Here is an 18310-nt window from a genome sequence, read left to right on the forward strand (position 1 = left end):
CTTCAAAATCGGACATAATGCATGGTAGCCTACGTTTGCTTAGCGATTAACCGAAATGTCTGTTATTTTTGGGGTTTCAAACAACTAGCCTAATTGACGGATGTCGATTCAGTTATTTGAATTCCATTTATAATTTTTTTTCAGGGAGCTCAATGCTCATTTTCTGACTGCAGTTTCTATAGAGATAAATCACATAAATCAAGTCCGAACTGTGTGATGTAGTTTCCAACAGGCCAACATTCTACATAGTTTGGCGTGCCTACTTGTCCAGAGACAGAGAACCACAGATTATCCATTATATCCATTAAAAATCTCTGAAACTGGAAACGCTTATGTCCCTCACTAGCTTTAAGCACCAACTGTCAGAGCAGCTCACAGATTACTGCACCTGTACATAGCCCACCTATAATTTAGTCCAAACAACTACCTCTTTCCCTACTGTATTTAATTAGTTAATTAATTATGCTCCTTTGCACCCCATTATTTTTATTTCTACTTTGCACATTCTTCCATTGCAAATCTACCATTCCAGTATTTTACTTGCTATATTGTATTTACTTTGCCACCATGGCCTTTTTTTGCCTTTACCTCCCTTCTCACCTCATTTGCTCACATCGTATATTGACTTGTTTATACTGTATTATTGACTGTATGTTTGTTTTACTCCATGTGTCGTTGTATCTGTCGAACTGCTTTGCTTTATCTTGGCCAGGTCGCAATTGTAAATGAGAACTTGTTCTCAACTTGCCTACCTGGTTAAATAAAGGTGAAATAAAAAAATAAATAAAAAATATCAGCGAGAGAGAGGAAGCGAGGCCCAGCTCATCAGGTTGTTTCGCCCACCAAACAAGGAGATTTTGTATGGTGAAAAAAAATAATGGTTTATTTGCTGCGTGAGGTTAATTGGATCAAATAGAAGTTTCATAATGCTTAAGTTAGGAGTGTACTGATATAAGTAGGACACGTGACATCCCGGCAACTTTGAGAAAAAAACACTTGGCCATGCATATTCATAGCATGAGGCTAGTAGCATAGAATTTCTTTTTTTTAAAACATTAGTCCTTTAGCAGCCACTCTTATCCAGAGCCACTTACAGTAGTGAGTGCATACATTTTCATACTGTCTTCGTACTGGTCCCTCCATTGAATACAGTTGCTTGATGTCAACAACTCTCATCGAATATTCAAAAAAGGATTACAATAATGAGATACATCCACCAATCCAAATAAAGGATAGGTGGCAGCCAGACAGCCCGCCATGCTGCTGTGTGGACATCGTGTAATGGCCGTTGGTGGAAGAAGGTGAGGACCAAAGCACAGCGTGGTACGTGTTCGTCATTTTAATGGTAAAGCTGAACACTAAACAAGCAACAAATGAACAACCGAAACAGCTCCGTCAGGTGCAAAACACACGACTCTGGCAGCTCCGGACAGGAGGGCGACTCTGGCAGCTCCGGACAGGAGACAGGCACAGGACACACCAGGCTGGGGAGACCTACTGGAGGCCTGGTCCGTGGAGGAGGCACAGGATAGACCGGGCTGTGTGGGAGCACTGGAGATCTGGTGCGTAGCCTTAACACCACTCTTCCAGGCTGAATGCCCACTCTAGCCCTGCACGTGCGGGAAGCTGGAACAGGCCGCACTGGGATCTCCTGGCGAACTGGGGAAACCGTGCCTAGAGCCGGCGCAGAATATCCTGGCCCAAGGAGGCGTATTGGAGGTCTGGAGAGCAGGGCTGGCACCATCCGTCCTGGCTGGATCCTCACCCTAGCCCGGCAGATGCGGGGAGCTGGAATGTAGCGCACCAGGCTCAGAACGCGTACTGGAGATCTGTAGCGCCAAGCTGGCACAAGACGTGCAGGGCTGGGGAGGCGCACAGGAGGCCTGGTGCGTGGGGCTGGCACAGTCTTCACCAGACGGCTAGCACGCACCTCAGGACGAGTATGGAGAGCTGACTCAGGTGACATCAAATCGAGGACACGCTCCGTCGGGCGGATGTCGTGCCTCATGCACCAACACAGCAGCTCTCTCATTACTTTCTCCTCCTATCTCCGCAGCAGCTCTCTCTGGCTCAGGTCTCCAACCTGACTCTGCCACACTCCCCGTGTGCCCCCACCCAAAAGTTTTGGGGCTGCCTCTCGGGCTTCCTTGCCAGCCGTGTTCCCTCGTAGTGTTACCACTCAGCCTTAGCTGCCTCCAGTTCCTCCTGTGGACGGCGATACTCCCCAGCCTGTGCCCAGGGTCCCTTGCCTTCCAGTATCTCCTCCCATGTCCATTTCTCCAGATAGCGCTGCTCCTCCTTACCATGCTGCTTGGTCCTTTGGTGGTGGGTAGTTCTGTAACGGCCGTTGGTGGAAGGAGGTGTTAGGACCAAAGCGCAGCGTGGTACGTGTTCGTCATTTTAATGGTAAAGCTGATCACTAAACAACAAGCAACAAAAGAACAAGCTCCATCAGGTGCAAAACACATTAAACAGAAAAAAAGGCTACCTAAGTATGGTTCTCAATTAGAGACAAAGATAGACAGCTGCCTCTGATTGAGAACCACACCCGGCCAAACAACACAGAAATGCAAAACATAGAAAATGAACATAGAATGCCCACCCTAGTCACACCCTGGCCTAACCAAAATAGAGAATAAAAACCTCTCTATGGCCAGGGCGTGACACAAATACTCCCTTTGTTTGTACGGAGAGACATGTCTCTTGTCAGTAAATTCATAATCTTTGATTATATTGACCAGATACTCTAGTGGCCCTATAACAATGAAAATACATATCTTCAAAAATGGAAGGCAAGATCAGGTTGAACCATTCTAACCAACGAGAGGGCAGATACAACGGTTTCCACTAGTTACCACAGCCACAAAGTCCAAACTGACTTTAGGATAGGGTTAGGTTTAAAATCACATTTTAAGAAGATAAATTGTAGAAATAGAATGGTGCGGTTTGATAAGGATTGTGTTGATTGGGTAACATGAGGGGTTTCTCGATGTTAGAAACAGGGTCATGTTTTGTTTTTGTGCTCTTGTTTTTGAAAATAAAACCTAATATAACTCAAACGGAAAGCATTTGCATTTTTGCGCAGTCCAGGCAGTGCTGAGAGGGATAGTTTGGGTTTATGACTTTATGGCAACTAGTCGCGACCAGGCACAACTTCGATATGAAGTCATTTTTAACATTTCTAACCATTACAAAACGTCTATTCCATCAAATAAGCCATTCCATTTTTTTGTTAACCAAATTTCGACACTCTCGTTGACCTCCGTACAAAAACTCCTTGCTTGGTGAGCAAGAAATAATTAGAATTGTCGCCAGGGGGCAGATGAAAGCGGTGTTTGTAAGCTACAATAACTTAGACTTCTGGTCCACTGGGGTTAGTTCAAGTAGCCTGTGTAAGCTACTTGCAGGTTAAAGCGCATCTCGTGTGAATTCTTATGGGGATTAAATGGATCCTATTTGTAGGGGTTAGATGTAATTTTTGTTAAGGAAAATCCATATTTATTACATCACCTGTTTTATTATGTTCAAGGCCACCAATAGGTGACATACATTCATGGTTATCTCAGTGCATGTGTGGTCCAGCCAGTACAACCGCTGACAACGGCACATATGTGCAAGACCAGGCATGGGTTTGAATCTGGTCTACTACTGCCCTTTGAGTTTTCGGAGAAACTAGTATTTTACTTGTATTCTTACTCAAGTCATTTCTGAAGGAAGTAACTGACTTTTTACTCCGTTACATTTGACCAAATCACCTCAGTTACCTAGATTTATCTTATCTAGATTTATCTTATCTAGATTTATCTTATCTAGATTTATCAACGAACGCAATTGCATTTTATCAATGGCAATTTGAAAGCAAAGAGATACCATGACGAGATCCTGAGGCTCATTGACGTGCCATTCACCCGCTGTCATGTTTCAGCATGATCTGTACCCAATTCCTGGAAGCTGATAATATCCCAGTTCTTCCATGGCATGCATACTCACCAGACATGTCACCAATTGAGCATGTTTGGAATGATCTGGATTGACGTGAACAACAGCGTGTTCCAGTTCCCGCCAATATCCAGCAACTTCGCACAGCCATTTAAGAGGAGTGGGACAACATGCCACAGACCACAATCAACAGCCTGATCAACTCACGCTGCATGAGTCAAATAGTGGTCACACCAGATACTGACTGGCTTTCTGATCCACACCCCTACCTTTTTTTAAGGTATCTGTGTGATCAGCAGATGGATATCTGTATTCCCAGTCGTGAAATCTATAGATTAGGGCGTAATGCATTTATTTCAATTGACTGATTTCCTTATATGAACTTTAACTCAGTAAAATCTTTGAAATTGTTGGACGTTGCGTTTTTATATTTGTTCAGTATACTATGCATTCAACATCACATGCACTTGAAATGATATTTTCATTAATGCTATTGAAATTGTAAAAAAATTCCAATGTCTCGAGTACCATATACCTTTTTATGACATTGTTCACATTGATATTAAGTCAACGTTGAATGAACGTAGTTGAAATTGTACAGCCCACGTACCTTGTTTGACATCAGTCTTCATTGGTGAGTACCTGTGCTGGGGGACATCTGCAAGATAGTGCTGGCAGGCTTTAATATTAAATTCACGTCAAATCAATTACACTAAGTTGTTCTCCTTTTTGTTTGCTGTCACAGTTTGCTATAAGTTGTAAAAAAAATAACCAAACTAAATGTGTAACTAGTACTGAAGTAGTTTTCTTACTGGATACTTTGCTACTCTTACTTATGTACCTAAGGCTAATTTAACTTGAGTAAATTACAATCTAAGTAACAGTACTTTAACTTAAATACAGGTTTTCAGTACTCTACCCACCTCTGCAAATTATACATAGCCTAACTATAAAACGTTGGCGATCATCGACTCTGGAGGAAAGTTGATTGTTTATCAAATCAACTCATCAATTTAGCCAGGGCAACACAAACAGTAGATTATTGGTTTTCACACCTATTATTATGTGATTATTGATAGGTTAATAATATTGGTTAATAATTTTGGAATATAATCAAATAACAAGGGGCCTATTGCAATGATGGCATTAGATTACCGCCAATTGTTGTCTCGTTAAACCATTAATATGCGCTGAATTCACCTGCATAGCTGATCTCCATTGGAACCATTACTGGTCACCTATACTGCTCCCTAAAAGATTATGTTGTGCTTCCTTAGTCAGAGATCTGTATATAATGACAAGATGCTCATGTCTCCGCCCTAACAATGGGAGTCGACCCACAGGCAGGAAGGTTGCCGCATATTAAGCCCATTGAGCTTATTTTGACAAGAGTGAGTCCAATCACTTCACCTCTGCCTCAGTCCTGCATGCAACCAAAGTCATTCAATATTTATTTAACTTGTCAAGTCAGTTAAGAACATATTCTTATTTTCAATGATGGCTTATTAACAGTGGGTTAGCTGCCTTGTTCAGGGGCAGAACGACAGATTTTTACCTTGTCAGCTCAGGGATTTGATCTTGCAACCTGTCGGTTACTAGTCCATCGCTCTAACCACTAGGCTACCTGCCGCCCAATATGTTCGCCCTCTGGTTGGCATTGTCATCGGAACAACATAGTCCTTTTGAACAGACTAAGGGCGATTTATCTATTTAACACGCATTCTGTACAATATAAATAAATAATTCCCTCATTTACCATTGCAAATCTACTGTGGCAATTTACCTGACACTGTATGAATGGAAACTCATGTTGCTGTGTTAATATTTAATTTGTTCACTATTTATGTTATCCAAAACTGTCTGGTATGGTCATTTATTATTAATGTTATATAATAATAATATGAATAGATTACATTTTTATAGCACTTTTCAATATAGTAATAATCTCAAAGACGCCCTTAAAACAACAAAACCAAACATTTGTTAGCGTATTGACAGTTCTGGAAAACCTCCCATGGTCATACACAGAGGCAGGTGCAAGTCCAACAGGTCACGCCGTTGTGTCCGATCCGCTCTCCATGCGTACCTTCCTGACCTGTGCAGTCCACATCTCGTCCGACTGAGCCCGGCTGAAGGGTTGAGCAGGGGGTAAATGATGGCCAGATCCGGGAGGGAAACAAGTCCGAGGTCACGTCACCTCTTGCCCTCCTCTGTTGTAGACTCCTTGGTAAACTTCCTCTGAAACAAACTTGTAGCACCCATCTGGGTGAAGCCATGCAGCCTCTAAGCTTATCAGGATCAAGAGTTTAAATAATCCTGGACTGTCCATATTTGAAATGTGTAACTACATCAATTCATTTGGGAGACTGTGTTATTTGTGCCAAAAGGGCTTGGGGCGAAATCATCACACCATAGGCCTATGTGCACACTGAAGGAAGCAACCCTAACCGCTAGCCCACCCCGGGCCATGATTGAACTCAATTTTGACAGTTAATTCGTAAACCTTACGATACACTCAACCTTTGTATGTCGTAGATTAGTGGAGACCAGTATCTATCTTGTGTTATTAAGCTATATAAAATGACGGTTGTTGATGTGTATGGCTGCATTTCAGATATTTCTGTACATTTGAATGTTGCAGTAATGGGACCTAGGCCTATATCGTTTGAGATAGAGCGTGCGAGAGAGAATATTATTTGAAGATAGCAGCCCTAATCCCAATGACTCGATTGCCCCCCACATGAAGAGAAAATTAACTGCTAATCTTAGCCATTCCCGAGGCTCATTTGAATTTCCTGATGCATCAGGAAAATTATCTGCTACAAAAAAGTGTTTAAGTTAAAATTCGACATCTGTAATGCATAGTGCATTTAATGTCTAAAAAACAGTGATACTTGTTTATAATCAAACCAAAACCGAACCGAACTCAAAAAGCTAGGCTTCACTAGGCTTTACATTAGAGGCTTTACATTAGAGATTTGCAATTTTTTTCATGTTTTTTTTGGTCGATTCTCAAACATTTTGAATGAAGAACCGTTTGTGAGTCAAATAAACAGCTTTTTATACATGAACATAGCTACATGATCCTGCTCACCAAAAAGACTCGGAATGACCATCACTAGCAGTTTGGACAAATGTGAAATCAATAAAGATGGGTCCTCTTGCTGAAATAGTAGTGAGGGGAAAAAAGGCCTGTTGTAAAATATCAATCTGTGTCTGAAAACCACCGTTTTTTTTCAAATGGTCTGAATATCAATGTTGTGTGTGCTGTGTGTAAATCCTATGCTTCCTGTTTCTGACAGTGATGGAACTGAGGAGATCCAGAGGCTTCCCTGTGAACTACAAATTCCAGCAGGCAACATGAAGAAGGACGTCCCGATCACCCTGACAACCAGAAGAGCAAGTCCAATCGGACCTTACGCCATGATTACCCATAGCAATCTCTTTGGACTTTAAAGGATTACAAAGGTCAAACTTTCCTTCCCAACAGAAGGAGAAACTAGTTTAGACTCTTCTCCCCTTTTCCTCTCTCTCCCTCCTCCTTTCTTTAACTAGGAGGAAAGGCATCTGCAATTCTACCTACTGTCCATAGCTTGTCAGCGATTGGATAGTTTACTCATGTGCATGGCCTACGACTGTTACTTAGCCTACCTACGACTGTTATCCCAACTACCACCCAACTGCCTGCTGATTTTGTATTAAATCTCTCAGCAGTGTCAAACATATCTGAGTACACTTTTGGATACAACTGTGGATACTCCCTCTAGAATTGGATACTTACTGTAAGACTTTTAAATCAAATCCAATGCCATCTAAGCTTTCAGGAATATAAACTCATTCGTCCTCTTCCTCCTCCTTGTTGACCATGGATGTGCTGGGCTTGTCTGCGAGGCTGCAGCTGCTGCTCTCGGCCTTCCTAGGTGTGTGTCTGAGCCTGGAGTTCACAGGGGCCCCCGGCCAGTGGGCCCGCTACCTCCGCTGGGACGCCAGCACGCGTAGCGACCTCAGCTTCCAGTTCAAGACAGACGTGTCCACGGCACTGCTGCTCTACTTCGACGACAGTGGCTACTGCGACTTCCTGCAGCTGATGGTCGTGGAGGGCAAGTTGCAGCTGCGCTTCAGCATTGACTGCGCCGAGACCGCCGTGGTGTCCGACAAGCGGGTCAACGACAGCAGCTGGCACTTTGCCACACTGAGCCGCTACGGCCTGCGGACGGTGCTGGGGCTGGACGGCCAGGTCAAGGCAGACGAGGTGCGGCCCACCGGAGGTAGCCGCCAGCACATGAAAATTGTTAGCGATCTGTTCCTGGGTGGCGTGCCGCTGGACATCCGTACGTCAGCGCTCACGCTGCCCACGGCACGTGATGCCCCACCCTTCAGAGGAACAATCTCAGATCTGAAGTACGGGAACACAGAACCGGTTCTCCTCAGCAGCTTGAGGGTTCGTCTGGAGTCGGAGGGGCGCTGTACCGAGAACCCGTGCGAGAACAGTGGGAGCTGCACCGTGGTGGATGGGGAACCCATGTGCGACTGCTCCAAAACAGAATACAAGGGCCGCTTCTGCAATGAAGGTAAGATCTTATACATTTTGTATTTCCTTTACTGTTCCTGAATGTCTACGTTTGTGCATAGCCTTATGTTCACTTTTAGCCACACAGATTTTATCCATTTAATTTCACCTTTTTGTCTTTCCTTCATCAGTCCTAATCCATAGATCATTTTCATGTTATTCCAGAGGCTTCACTGACCTCATTTGAAGCATTTTTGCTTTGTTGTTTACTAAATCGTCTCTCTCAGACTCAGTGTATGTTGTCCCTGTGTGTGTGCTAATCTAAGCGTGGTTAGCGACACGGTTAGCCACCAAGGTGCAGGTTAATGGGACCTCCCTGCAGGGACTGATAAGGACGCCTATAGAGAGAACGGGGGCCTCCTGAGCCCTTTTCTTTACCAATCATGCGATGACAGGTGTTAAAATCACATCCTTTTGTGTTGCAGAGCATTCTGGAACTGCTTTGATTCAATCACAACCTCCATCTCTCTCTTCTCCCTCCACAGCTGGTATTGGTTAGACCCCAAATTGATTTTTTATTTAAAAAAAAACCTTTTGGTTAGGTTTTTTTATTCTTACGATTTCTTAGAAGGAGCGTAAGAAAGGCCTTTTTTATTTGTAAAGGGAGAGTGAATGTTATCTGCTTTATTGCAGAGGGTTTTGGGTAGAGGGTTTTCTGTCTTTCAATTGTTAGATACTGTATGCAATGTGGTCATGCACTTATAATATACTGAGGTAATGTCAGTTCACTTGCTGTTTCTTTCTGCTGAAATAAAATATACATTTTGATCTGTTTTAAACTAAATTGGAATTGAATCTGTCCTCTTACAACAATCCTGATATTGCAGCTATAGGAACTCTTCAGGGATTTTTTTTTTTGGGGGGGGGGGGGGGTGTAATCAGAAAACAACGAACAACTCCAGCTTTTTCCCTTTCCTTTACATTCCTGTGAGAAAATCTAAAGTATAGAAGGATACTACTGTTTCTAGTATTCTCTTGTTTCTTCGCCTGCCACTTTAGTAGGTTAGGTTTACAGAGCATAAAGGCAATTTGCATCTGCTTTGGCATCAAGCCCAAACATTAACCAACAGAGAAAACGGCAGTGAATCTGGAATGTAAAGATTACGTTGTTTTTATGTCAGGACATGTTTTTAAAAGGGAGTGGCCTCTTTTTCCTCTGTCTTGTCTTGGATGAGCGTTAAGCTGCTTCGGTTGAATTGAAGCTATTCAGTCGACTGGGTGAGGAAGCATGACAGCGTGCGTGACAACGTGTGTGTGACAGCGTGTGTGTGTCAAGCCCTGGCGACTGGTTCTCTCTCACTGTGAACACATCCTCACCAAAGGGAGCAAGAAAAGAAAATGGCTGACCTATATGTAATCGACAATGTTAAAAACCCCAGAAGCATGTCTGAGTTTTGCGTCTCTATCAGAAAGGCCCATAGAGCTATCGCTAGCTAGAGACGCTATAGACGCACTCTGATAGGGGGCTGAGTCAGGGGTTGGACCTGTGATTGTGTGTGTCGACCAGCCCTGTAATGTGTTGGGCCGTGAACAAGGAGTTCAGACAATCCTAAAATAAATAACGCTGTTTACTGGGGTCGAGCTGTATTTGTGTGGACGGCACGCCAATGTACTGCCGCTTAAAATCTACAGCCGCTGGATCGTCAAAATACGGAATCTACACTCAGACAAAACATAAATACAGTCTACGCACACACTCACCCACTTTCTTACACTTAACAGCTTTGCGGTAGGCCTACATAGATGCACTGCTTTCACAATAAAATAAGTACATGTTATATGGTTGTAATAAACGACTGGTAAGCTAGTAAAACTTGTCGCTAAAACCAAAGTTTTGTACACTGTAGGCCTTTTTCCTCAAAAAAAAAAAAAGGAGCTAACGTGTGGACAGACCTGCTGTGTGTGATGTACTGTACACACAGTCTGGTGACTGCCGTAGGCACGGCAACAGACACCTGACACTTCCCCAGGCGGGGCAGATGGCTCAAATGACCATTGCTTGGCCGCAGCGTATGTTCCGCTCTGCAACGGCCGTACTGTATTCTGTCTGCTTGTAACATGGTTTGCTGAAGCACCTAGCCTACACTAGTACAGTAATCTGGGATTATCATCCTAGTAATAATAATAATAATAAGAGTTTGGCAACACCAACACTCAATCTGTCATCTAATTTGGATGGTGTTGTGTGGGATGGTGTGTTTGTGTGTATTTGCCAGCTGTTTACTGCTTAGTTTGTTCCTAATTTGAACTGAATTCAGGCAATAATCAGATAGTGGCAGAGTTTTGTATCTTTCTGAAATAATAAATACTATACTGTATGAAGGATGGCTCTCAGACAGTTTTTTACTGTAGGCCTAAAGAGTAAAGTATAGCTCTATCTCTTCCGTTTAAGAATCCTACTGTATAAAAAATAGCCCTTCACCTCAGGTATTGACTTTTCCAGTTGAGGGAAATGATGAGGCTATTTACTTAATTTGAAGAGTGATAAGTAAATAGATACACGTTTGTTAAAGCCCTGCTGAGCTGCAGTAGTGAGAACATCAATCTGTTTTCAGATGTTTGGTTTCCCACAAGGCATTTGTTTAAAGGTAGAGGCGTATGTTAAAGCAACTGCCAGGTTATAGTTCAATAAATAATGAAAAGTAAACAGCTATTTTCGTAGTATACACTAGACCTGTTCACTAGACAAATGTGTGTGTGTGTGTGTGTGTGTGTGTGTGTGTGTGTGTGTGTGTGTGTGTGTGTATATGCATATACAGTGTGTGCGTGTTCACTGGTGGAAAAAAACAAAGCAATACCGTGTAAATAATCTGTCAGCGTAAAAGTAGGTCAGATTTTTTTTAAATGAAGAAAAGCTAAATGAAGAGGGAGACACACACACACACAGACCACATTATCACACCATCCACATACCCTTCTTCTTACTAATCTGGCTAATTCCTCAATTCCCCCGTGTCCTCTCCTGGGACTGAGCCATTTAAATGCCACTGCCAGGAGGTCACATTGTGGGCTTCAACACTCTATTGATACGAGACAATACTAGAGGACCCCATCTGAAGAGGAGATTTAAAGGAGATTACATTGAACATGCACACACGCACAAATACAAATGCACGCACGCACACACACACACACACACACACACACACACACACACACACACACACACACACACACACACACACCGTTTGAACAGCTTGTCTTATGTTCAGGCAGATGGAATTTGCTCGGTGACTAAATTAATACCTAATACATATCTAATAACTGTCCGGTAAAATCGCTTGAGTTTAACTTTTACATCTCTAATACATATCTAATAACTGGCTAGTGAAATCGTTTAGATTAATGTTTAATAGATCTCTGATTGCTGCCCACTGAAAGCCTTTAATGGCGACCAACTCAATTAGACTGGTGTTCATTTCCTTCCCTAATCACTGCCTGTGGTCGGGCTAATCAGGAGACTTACACTTGGGCACATTGGTGTGAAAGAACCATGGCTTCCATTTAATCTTAATAGTTTTGTAAGTATTATATTTTTTAAGGTTTCAATTAGGAAACAATGGAAAAAGATAGGTCAGCGATGGCAAAAGTACACGAACAGTCCCTTGGTTTCTATTTTGCCCTCGACATGCTAAGGTGAAACCATGTTCCTGCTGCTGTTGTCTCTGCTCATACCCCAGTTCTGTTTTATTGGTCCTGGCTTGAGTCTGAATTTAGTGCCAGGGTACCAACCCATGCCCAACCCGATGCCCAAGCTTTTAAACCCTACCTGGGTGAGGGTTCTCTGGGCCCATGAGTAGGGATTTTAAAAAACAATATGACAAACAGTCAAAATCATTTAAAACAAGGGCCATGTGCGTTTTAGTTTGAATTGATTCGGTGCGTTTTAGTTTGATACGATTCGATGCACTCATTTTTGTTGCTTAAACACTGATTTTCAATTCTAAATTCAAATCTGCTTCTGATGGAGCTCATGAGCTGGGCCTCTCTGAGCTGGATCTGTCTGAGCTGACTTCTGTGTGTGTGTGTGTGTAAATTAGGGACATCTATGGTGTATGTACTATGTAGGCACCTGAGCTAAGCCATAAGGGAGACTAGGCATCTACTGCCCCACTACCACTATCAGATTAGGGGGGAGGGGCAATGTAGACAGGTTTTTTTTGGACTCACCTGGACTCCATCAGTTATTGATTGCCTCCCCTATATCTGTCTATTCCTCAGTTTCATCCCCATGTCAGCATTAATGCTGTTTTGTTTCCCCTGTCCAGACGCTGTCCTTGTTTTGTTTCATGCCGGTTATTTATTAAATACTCACTCCCTATACTTGCTTCTCGTCTCCCAGCGTCTGTCTTCACACACTGATTGTTTAAAGCAAAACTATCAAAACAATTGCTGATGGTGAAACTGAACATATAAAATATGTATATTGTAAGCCCCGTTCAGCAGGTATAGCCAGATGAAAGTTGTCTCCTGTAGCTTACTTTTATTCCAGTAAACACTGTGTTCAGCAGCGTATAGATAACAATAACCTAGTAATTTACATAGGATGTCACTTAACTAATAAAGCGTAAGATCATGCAAGCCACTGTAGTATTTGTTGTGGAAGATCAGGAACAGGCCGCCTACCTCGAGTTGGTTACCATGCGAAGCTGAACACAATGCCAGTTTGACTAGGCTACAGATTATTGCCTGGGGTTGTTCTGCATGCAAAATAACTTGTAAATCTATGACTATCAACGCAGTTACATGCAGTTCGACACTGAATGTGAGGACGCACCAGTTGTCACAAAAGATTAGAGGTATTTTCCGAAGGGTCTGTATAATGCAATATGAGCAAAAACAGCGATTTTGCTAAAATTTGAAGCGATTTTCTGACCGACGCGTGCTACATTTGGATGGCTTTTGGAATCATTAAACAAACGTCTTTCCCGTCATTTTTTGTTATGCCCAGGCCGTGATGCCACACACTACAATATTCTTCAGTTCGTCGTGAGGATTCTCAATATGACGCTGTCTCGCAACATGATGCGGTTAGATTGCTAACGTAGTTAGAACGAGCTGTCTGCGGCTCAAAACAGCCACAGTCAGATATTCACACTCTTCAGTCAGACATTCACACTTGCCATGCAGAGCAGCCAATACATTTTGAATGGAACAACATTCTTGTCAACTTCAGAGGTCGATTTGACACTTGCTCAAGAGCCTACACACATTCTGGGTGATGGGTCACCATCTCATTGGCTTCTCTGGTGAGCTCTCATTGGCTATTGCTGATCACCGTTCTCCAACCTTGTCATCACACATCTCACACTACCAAAGCATTGCAGATTGTGTGTCAATAAAATCAAACATGCTTGAAAATATCCGGACGTCTGGGATGGCTCCAAGACAGGATTTGTAGCCCTCAGATTGCATCTCTGACCCGCTCATATTAAACGAGCATCGGTGACGGCCGCGCGCCTCGAGTAGGCAACGACTTGGGGATTCTGTTTGTTTTGTTTTTTGATCTCAAAAACCTGTCTGGGACAGCTAAATCGAGGCCAACATCGCGTAGCGTACGTATGCCTGGCTTAAGTCAAAGGTTTGTCATGACATGCACAGATGTGTTTAAAAAAACAACAACTCTCTGAACGTTAAGCCTTCCTCAGGAAGAGGTCTTCTAATAGGAAACCCTCTGTTTGGTGTATTTGTGTTTGCAGTGAGAGAGAGAACCAAAGGGCTGGGACAAAGAGTATGGACACAGCCTCCCCTCTACTACTGCTCTAATCGCTTACATCATAAATTCACAACCTGCTTACAGGGAACTGGGGCTTCTACCAGCTTGGATTTATGTCCCAGCTGAGTTTGTGTATGTGTCTTTGTGTGTGTGTGTGTGTGTGTGTGTGTGTGTGTGTGTTTACCTGTTTGTGTGACTGAAGCTGAATGAAGATATCATGCTTCCTCAATGTTTTTCAGAATGTGTTTTTGGGGATCAAGTGGTGTTCAGATGAGATGATGACAATGATGTTCTCTTACAACAATATATTCACTTCAATGTAATATATTTGACTGTGCTATACTCTCACTATATACAGTGCCTACGGAAAGTATTCAGACCCCTTGACCTTGTCTACATTTTGTTATGTTACAGCCTTATTCTAAAAGGAATAAAATAGTTTTTTGCTTCATCACTCTGCACCCATAATGACAAAGCAAAAACAGGATCATAGAACATGTTGCTAATAGCTAAAAAATGGCAGCTACCTTTGGCAGCTACAACAGCCTCACGTCTTCTTGGGTATGATGTTACAAGCTTAGGTACATCTGTATTTGGGGATTTGCTCCCATTCATCTCTGCAGATCCTCTCAAGCTCTGTCAGGTTGGATGGGGAGCGTTGCTCCACAGCTATTTTAAGGTCTCTCCACAGATGTTCGATCGCGTTCAAGTCCGGGCTCTGGCTGGGCCACTCATTGAAACTCCTGCATTGTCTTAGCTGTGTGCTTAGGGTCATTGTCCTGTTGGCAGGTGAACATTCGCCCCAGTCTGAGGTTCCTGAGTGCTCTGGAGCAGGTTTTTGTAAAGGATCCCTCTGTACGTTGCTCCGTTCATATTTGCCTCGATCCTGACTAGTCTCCCAGTCCCTGCCACTGAAAAACATCCCCACAGCATGATGCTGCCACTACCATTCTTCACCGTAAGGATGGTGCCAGGTTTCCTCTAGAAGTGACGCTTGGCATTCAGACCAAAGAGTTCAATCTTGGTTTCAACAGACCAGAGAATCTAGTTTCTTATGGTCTGAGAGTCCTTTAGGTGCCTTTTGGCAAACTCCTGTCATGTGCCTTTTATTGAGGAGTGCTTTCCGTCTGGCCACTCTAGCATAAAGGCCTAATTGGTGGAGTGCTGCAGAGATGGTTGTCCTTCTTGAAGGCACTCCCATTTCCACAGAGGAACTCTGGAGCTCTGTCAGACTGACCATTGGGTTCTTGGTCACCTCTCTGACCAAGGCCCTTCTCCCCCGATTGCTCAGTTTGGCCGGGCGGCCAGCTCAAGGAAGAGTCTTTGTGGTTCCAAACTTCTTCCATTGAAGAATCGTGTTGGCCATTGTGTTCTTGGGAAACTTTAATGCTGCAGAAATGTTTTTTGTACCTTTCCCCCAATCGTGTCTCGGAGCTCGACATACAATTCCTTTGACCTCATGGCTAGGTTTTTGCTCTGACATGCACTGCCAACTATGAGACCTTATATAGACAGGTGTGTTCCTTTCCAAATCATGTCCAATCAATTGAATTTACCACAGGTGGACTCCAATCAAGTTGTAGAAACATCTCAAGGATGATCAATGGAAACAGGATGCACCTGTTTAGAATAAGGCTGTAACGTAACGAAGTGTGGAAAAAGTCAAGGGGTCTGAATACTTTCCGAAGGCAATGTACATGCACAGTGTAGTGTCTGTGTATGGTGTCAGGTGTGTTAGGTTTGCATGATAGGTTCCATGCAAATGCAAAAAGAGTGTTTCTAATTGTGGAACTCGTTCCCTCTCTCTTTTCCTTTTTGTTATTTTGCTTCTAATTTTCTGCCACGGTGAATCCAGAGGTCAACAATAATATTCCGGGTAAGTGTTCTGAGGAAAACCATCTCGTCTTAGAAATAACGCAAAATAATTTAGGCTCATTGGACACTTGTTATCCATGATTTTGGGATGGAAACTGTATTTACGTTTTTTGGGGTCAGTCATGTCTTCATAACCAAAATGTTCCTACAAAGATGTCAGCCCTGCTACTTCTTTAGTTCAACTACTCTAGTCCTACTACGGAAGCTTTCCCTTAGCTGTGGGAAGCTTGTTTGTCTGTGAGTCTGATGCCATGCTTTCTTTCACGGGAAAATATGGGACATCGCAATACTGTACCGACAAAGTATTGGAATATTTGTTCTGAAGTGCTCTCTCTTTCTCTCTCTATCTCTTTTTTTCCCCCTTCTTTCTGTCATTCGTTCCTTCCCTCAAGGATTTTCACATATGATGATGGCGGAGCAAGGTATGCCTCTCTTTTTTCTAATCGCCATCATTTCCGTGTGGTTGTGTGCTGTGTGGTTGTGTGCTGTGTGCATGTTTATTGTGATGTTTTGAAGATTTTCTCTTCCGATGACAAATGCACTTTTTCCTCTACATGTGGTGTTAATAACAGTGTTACAGTAGTACATTAAAAAAACAGTAGATTAAGTATTTTTGCAATCTAAGAAATGTGTGTTTTTGCATGCACTGACTAACATAGGCTTACGGTACTGCCTGGTGTGTGTGTGTGTGTGTTTGGTGTGTGAAGGACTGAGTTTGAAGTGTCGTGTAGTCTGACAATACTACAGTGCCAATGTGCTACTGTGTATTGATATGAATGACACACAGATATTAATATACACATATTAATTTGTGTTCTCCACTCATCAAGCACTCTCCCGTGTCAAACTTATTCACTGTTGGTTTTTCTCTCCTCCTCTTCCGCTGTGGACACACCACCTTCTGTCTTCTACGCCCTCTCTCCTCCTCGCCTCTCCCTAGCTAAAAGCAAAGGTACAGATCAGTCTTTCTCTTACCCTCGCTTTAAGAAACCCTGGGCTCGATTGAGTGAGTGTCATGTCAAATACCGTGTGCTCTTTCAAATGTGTTCCTCTGTGTGCAAAGACAAGGGTATTTATGCTACTGTCTAATTCCTTGATGTGTGTGATAACAGCGGGCTGGAGTGAAACATAAGACACTCCCCTGGTGTGACGTGTGTCTCTGTGTGTTGCTGTATTGTGTTTACCTCTCTCTGTTTAGCGTTTCCTGCCTAATGGCAGCTCACCAAGGGTGCTTGGATTAGGCAAATTAATTAAATTATCCTTAATTGAAGCAGGAAAACAGAGTGCTCACTGAGTCTGAGTGAGGGAGGGAGTGTGTGGCGCTGTCGTTAGGAATATATTGTAAGTGTACTAAGAGGAGATGGAATTCAGGAATGATCTGCTATAGATGTTTAGAGTACTGGATTATCGACGGAATGAGATTGGGGAGAAAGTCTCTCAGTTTGATGACTATAGGCTGGGAGAGATTTGCAAGGATGTTCAGGAGTGATGTTTTCCACTCTCTCCCTCCATTGTCTGCGGTGGAGTCCATGGATTAGGACATGATAATCTGCTTTTCATATCTAAAGTACAGTGTAATGTCGGACTGACATTTGAACTGTCTCCGTGATGACATGTCCTTGGGTGAATGATGCAATTACAAGATATGACGTGACGCTGCAATATCTTTCAAATGCACTCCTTTTGTGAGATAGAGAGGAAAGGGAGCGGAGAGAGAAACACTGTAGGTGAGGGGGAGAGAGCGTGAGATGGAGTGGGGGAAAGATGAATGAGGAGAGAGAGAGAAATACTGTAGGTGAGGGGGAGAGAGTGTGAGATGGAGTGGGGGAAAGATGAATGAGGAGAGAGAGAGAAATACTGTAGGTGAGGGGGAGAGAGTGTGAGATGGAGTGGGGGAAAGATGAATGAGGAGAGAGAGAGAAATACTGTAGGTGAGGGGGAGAGAGTGTGAGATGGAGTGGGGGAAAGACGAATGAGGAGAGAGAGAAAAATACTGTAGGTGAGGGGGAGAGAGCGTGAGATGGAGTGGGGGAAAGATGAATGAGGAGAGAGAGAGAAATACTGTAGGTGAGGGGGAGAGTGTGAGATGGAGTGGGGGAAAGATGAATGAGGAGAGAGAGAGAAATACTGTAGGTGAGGGGGAGAGAGTGTGAGATGGAGTGGGGGAAAGATGAATGAGGAGAGAGAGAGAAATACTGTAGGTGAGGGGG

At 43.2% G+C, this 18310-nt stretch overlaps 1 protein-coding gene across 21 annotated transcripts in view; it reads left to right on the top strand.

Moving 5' to 3' along the window:
* The window catches only part of nrxn3a (neurexin 3a), a 426603-nt gene that overhangs the window by 7720 nt on the left and 400573 nt on the right, over window positions 1-18310 (top strand). For all 21 annotated transcript variants that reach the window (XR_004210558.1, XR_004210560.1, XR_004210563.1 and 18 more), the window contains exons 2-5: window positions 7242-8510; window positions 16081-16101; window positions 16493-16522; window positions 17041-17052. Coding sequence is in view for 14 of the 21 variants with exons in the window: in XM_031828538.1 (XP_031684398.1) it covers window positions 7805-8510; window positions 16081-16101; window positions 16493-16522; window positions 17041-17052 (769 nt within the window). In the remaining 7 variants the exon portion in view is untranslated. The remainder of the gene's footprint in view (window positions 1-7241; window positions 8511-16080; window positions 16102-16492; window positions 16523-17040; window positions 17053-18310) is intronic.

This window comes from Oncorhynchus kisutch, linkage group LG7 (assembly GCF_002021735.2).
Source record: "Oncorhynchus kisutch isolate 150728-3 linkage group LG7, Okis_V2, whole genome shotgun sequence".
Classification (NCBI taxonomy): domain Eukaryota; kingdom Metazoa; phylum Chordata; class Actinopteri; order Salmoniformes; family Salmonidae; genus Oncorhynchus; species Oncorhynchus kisutch.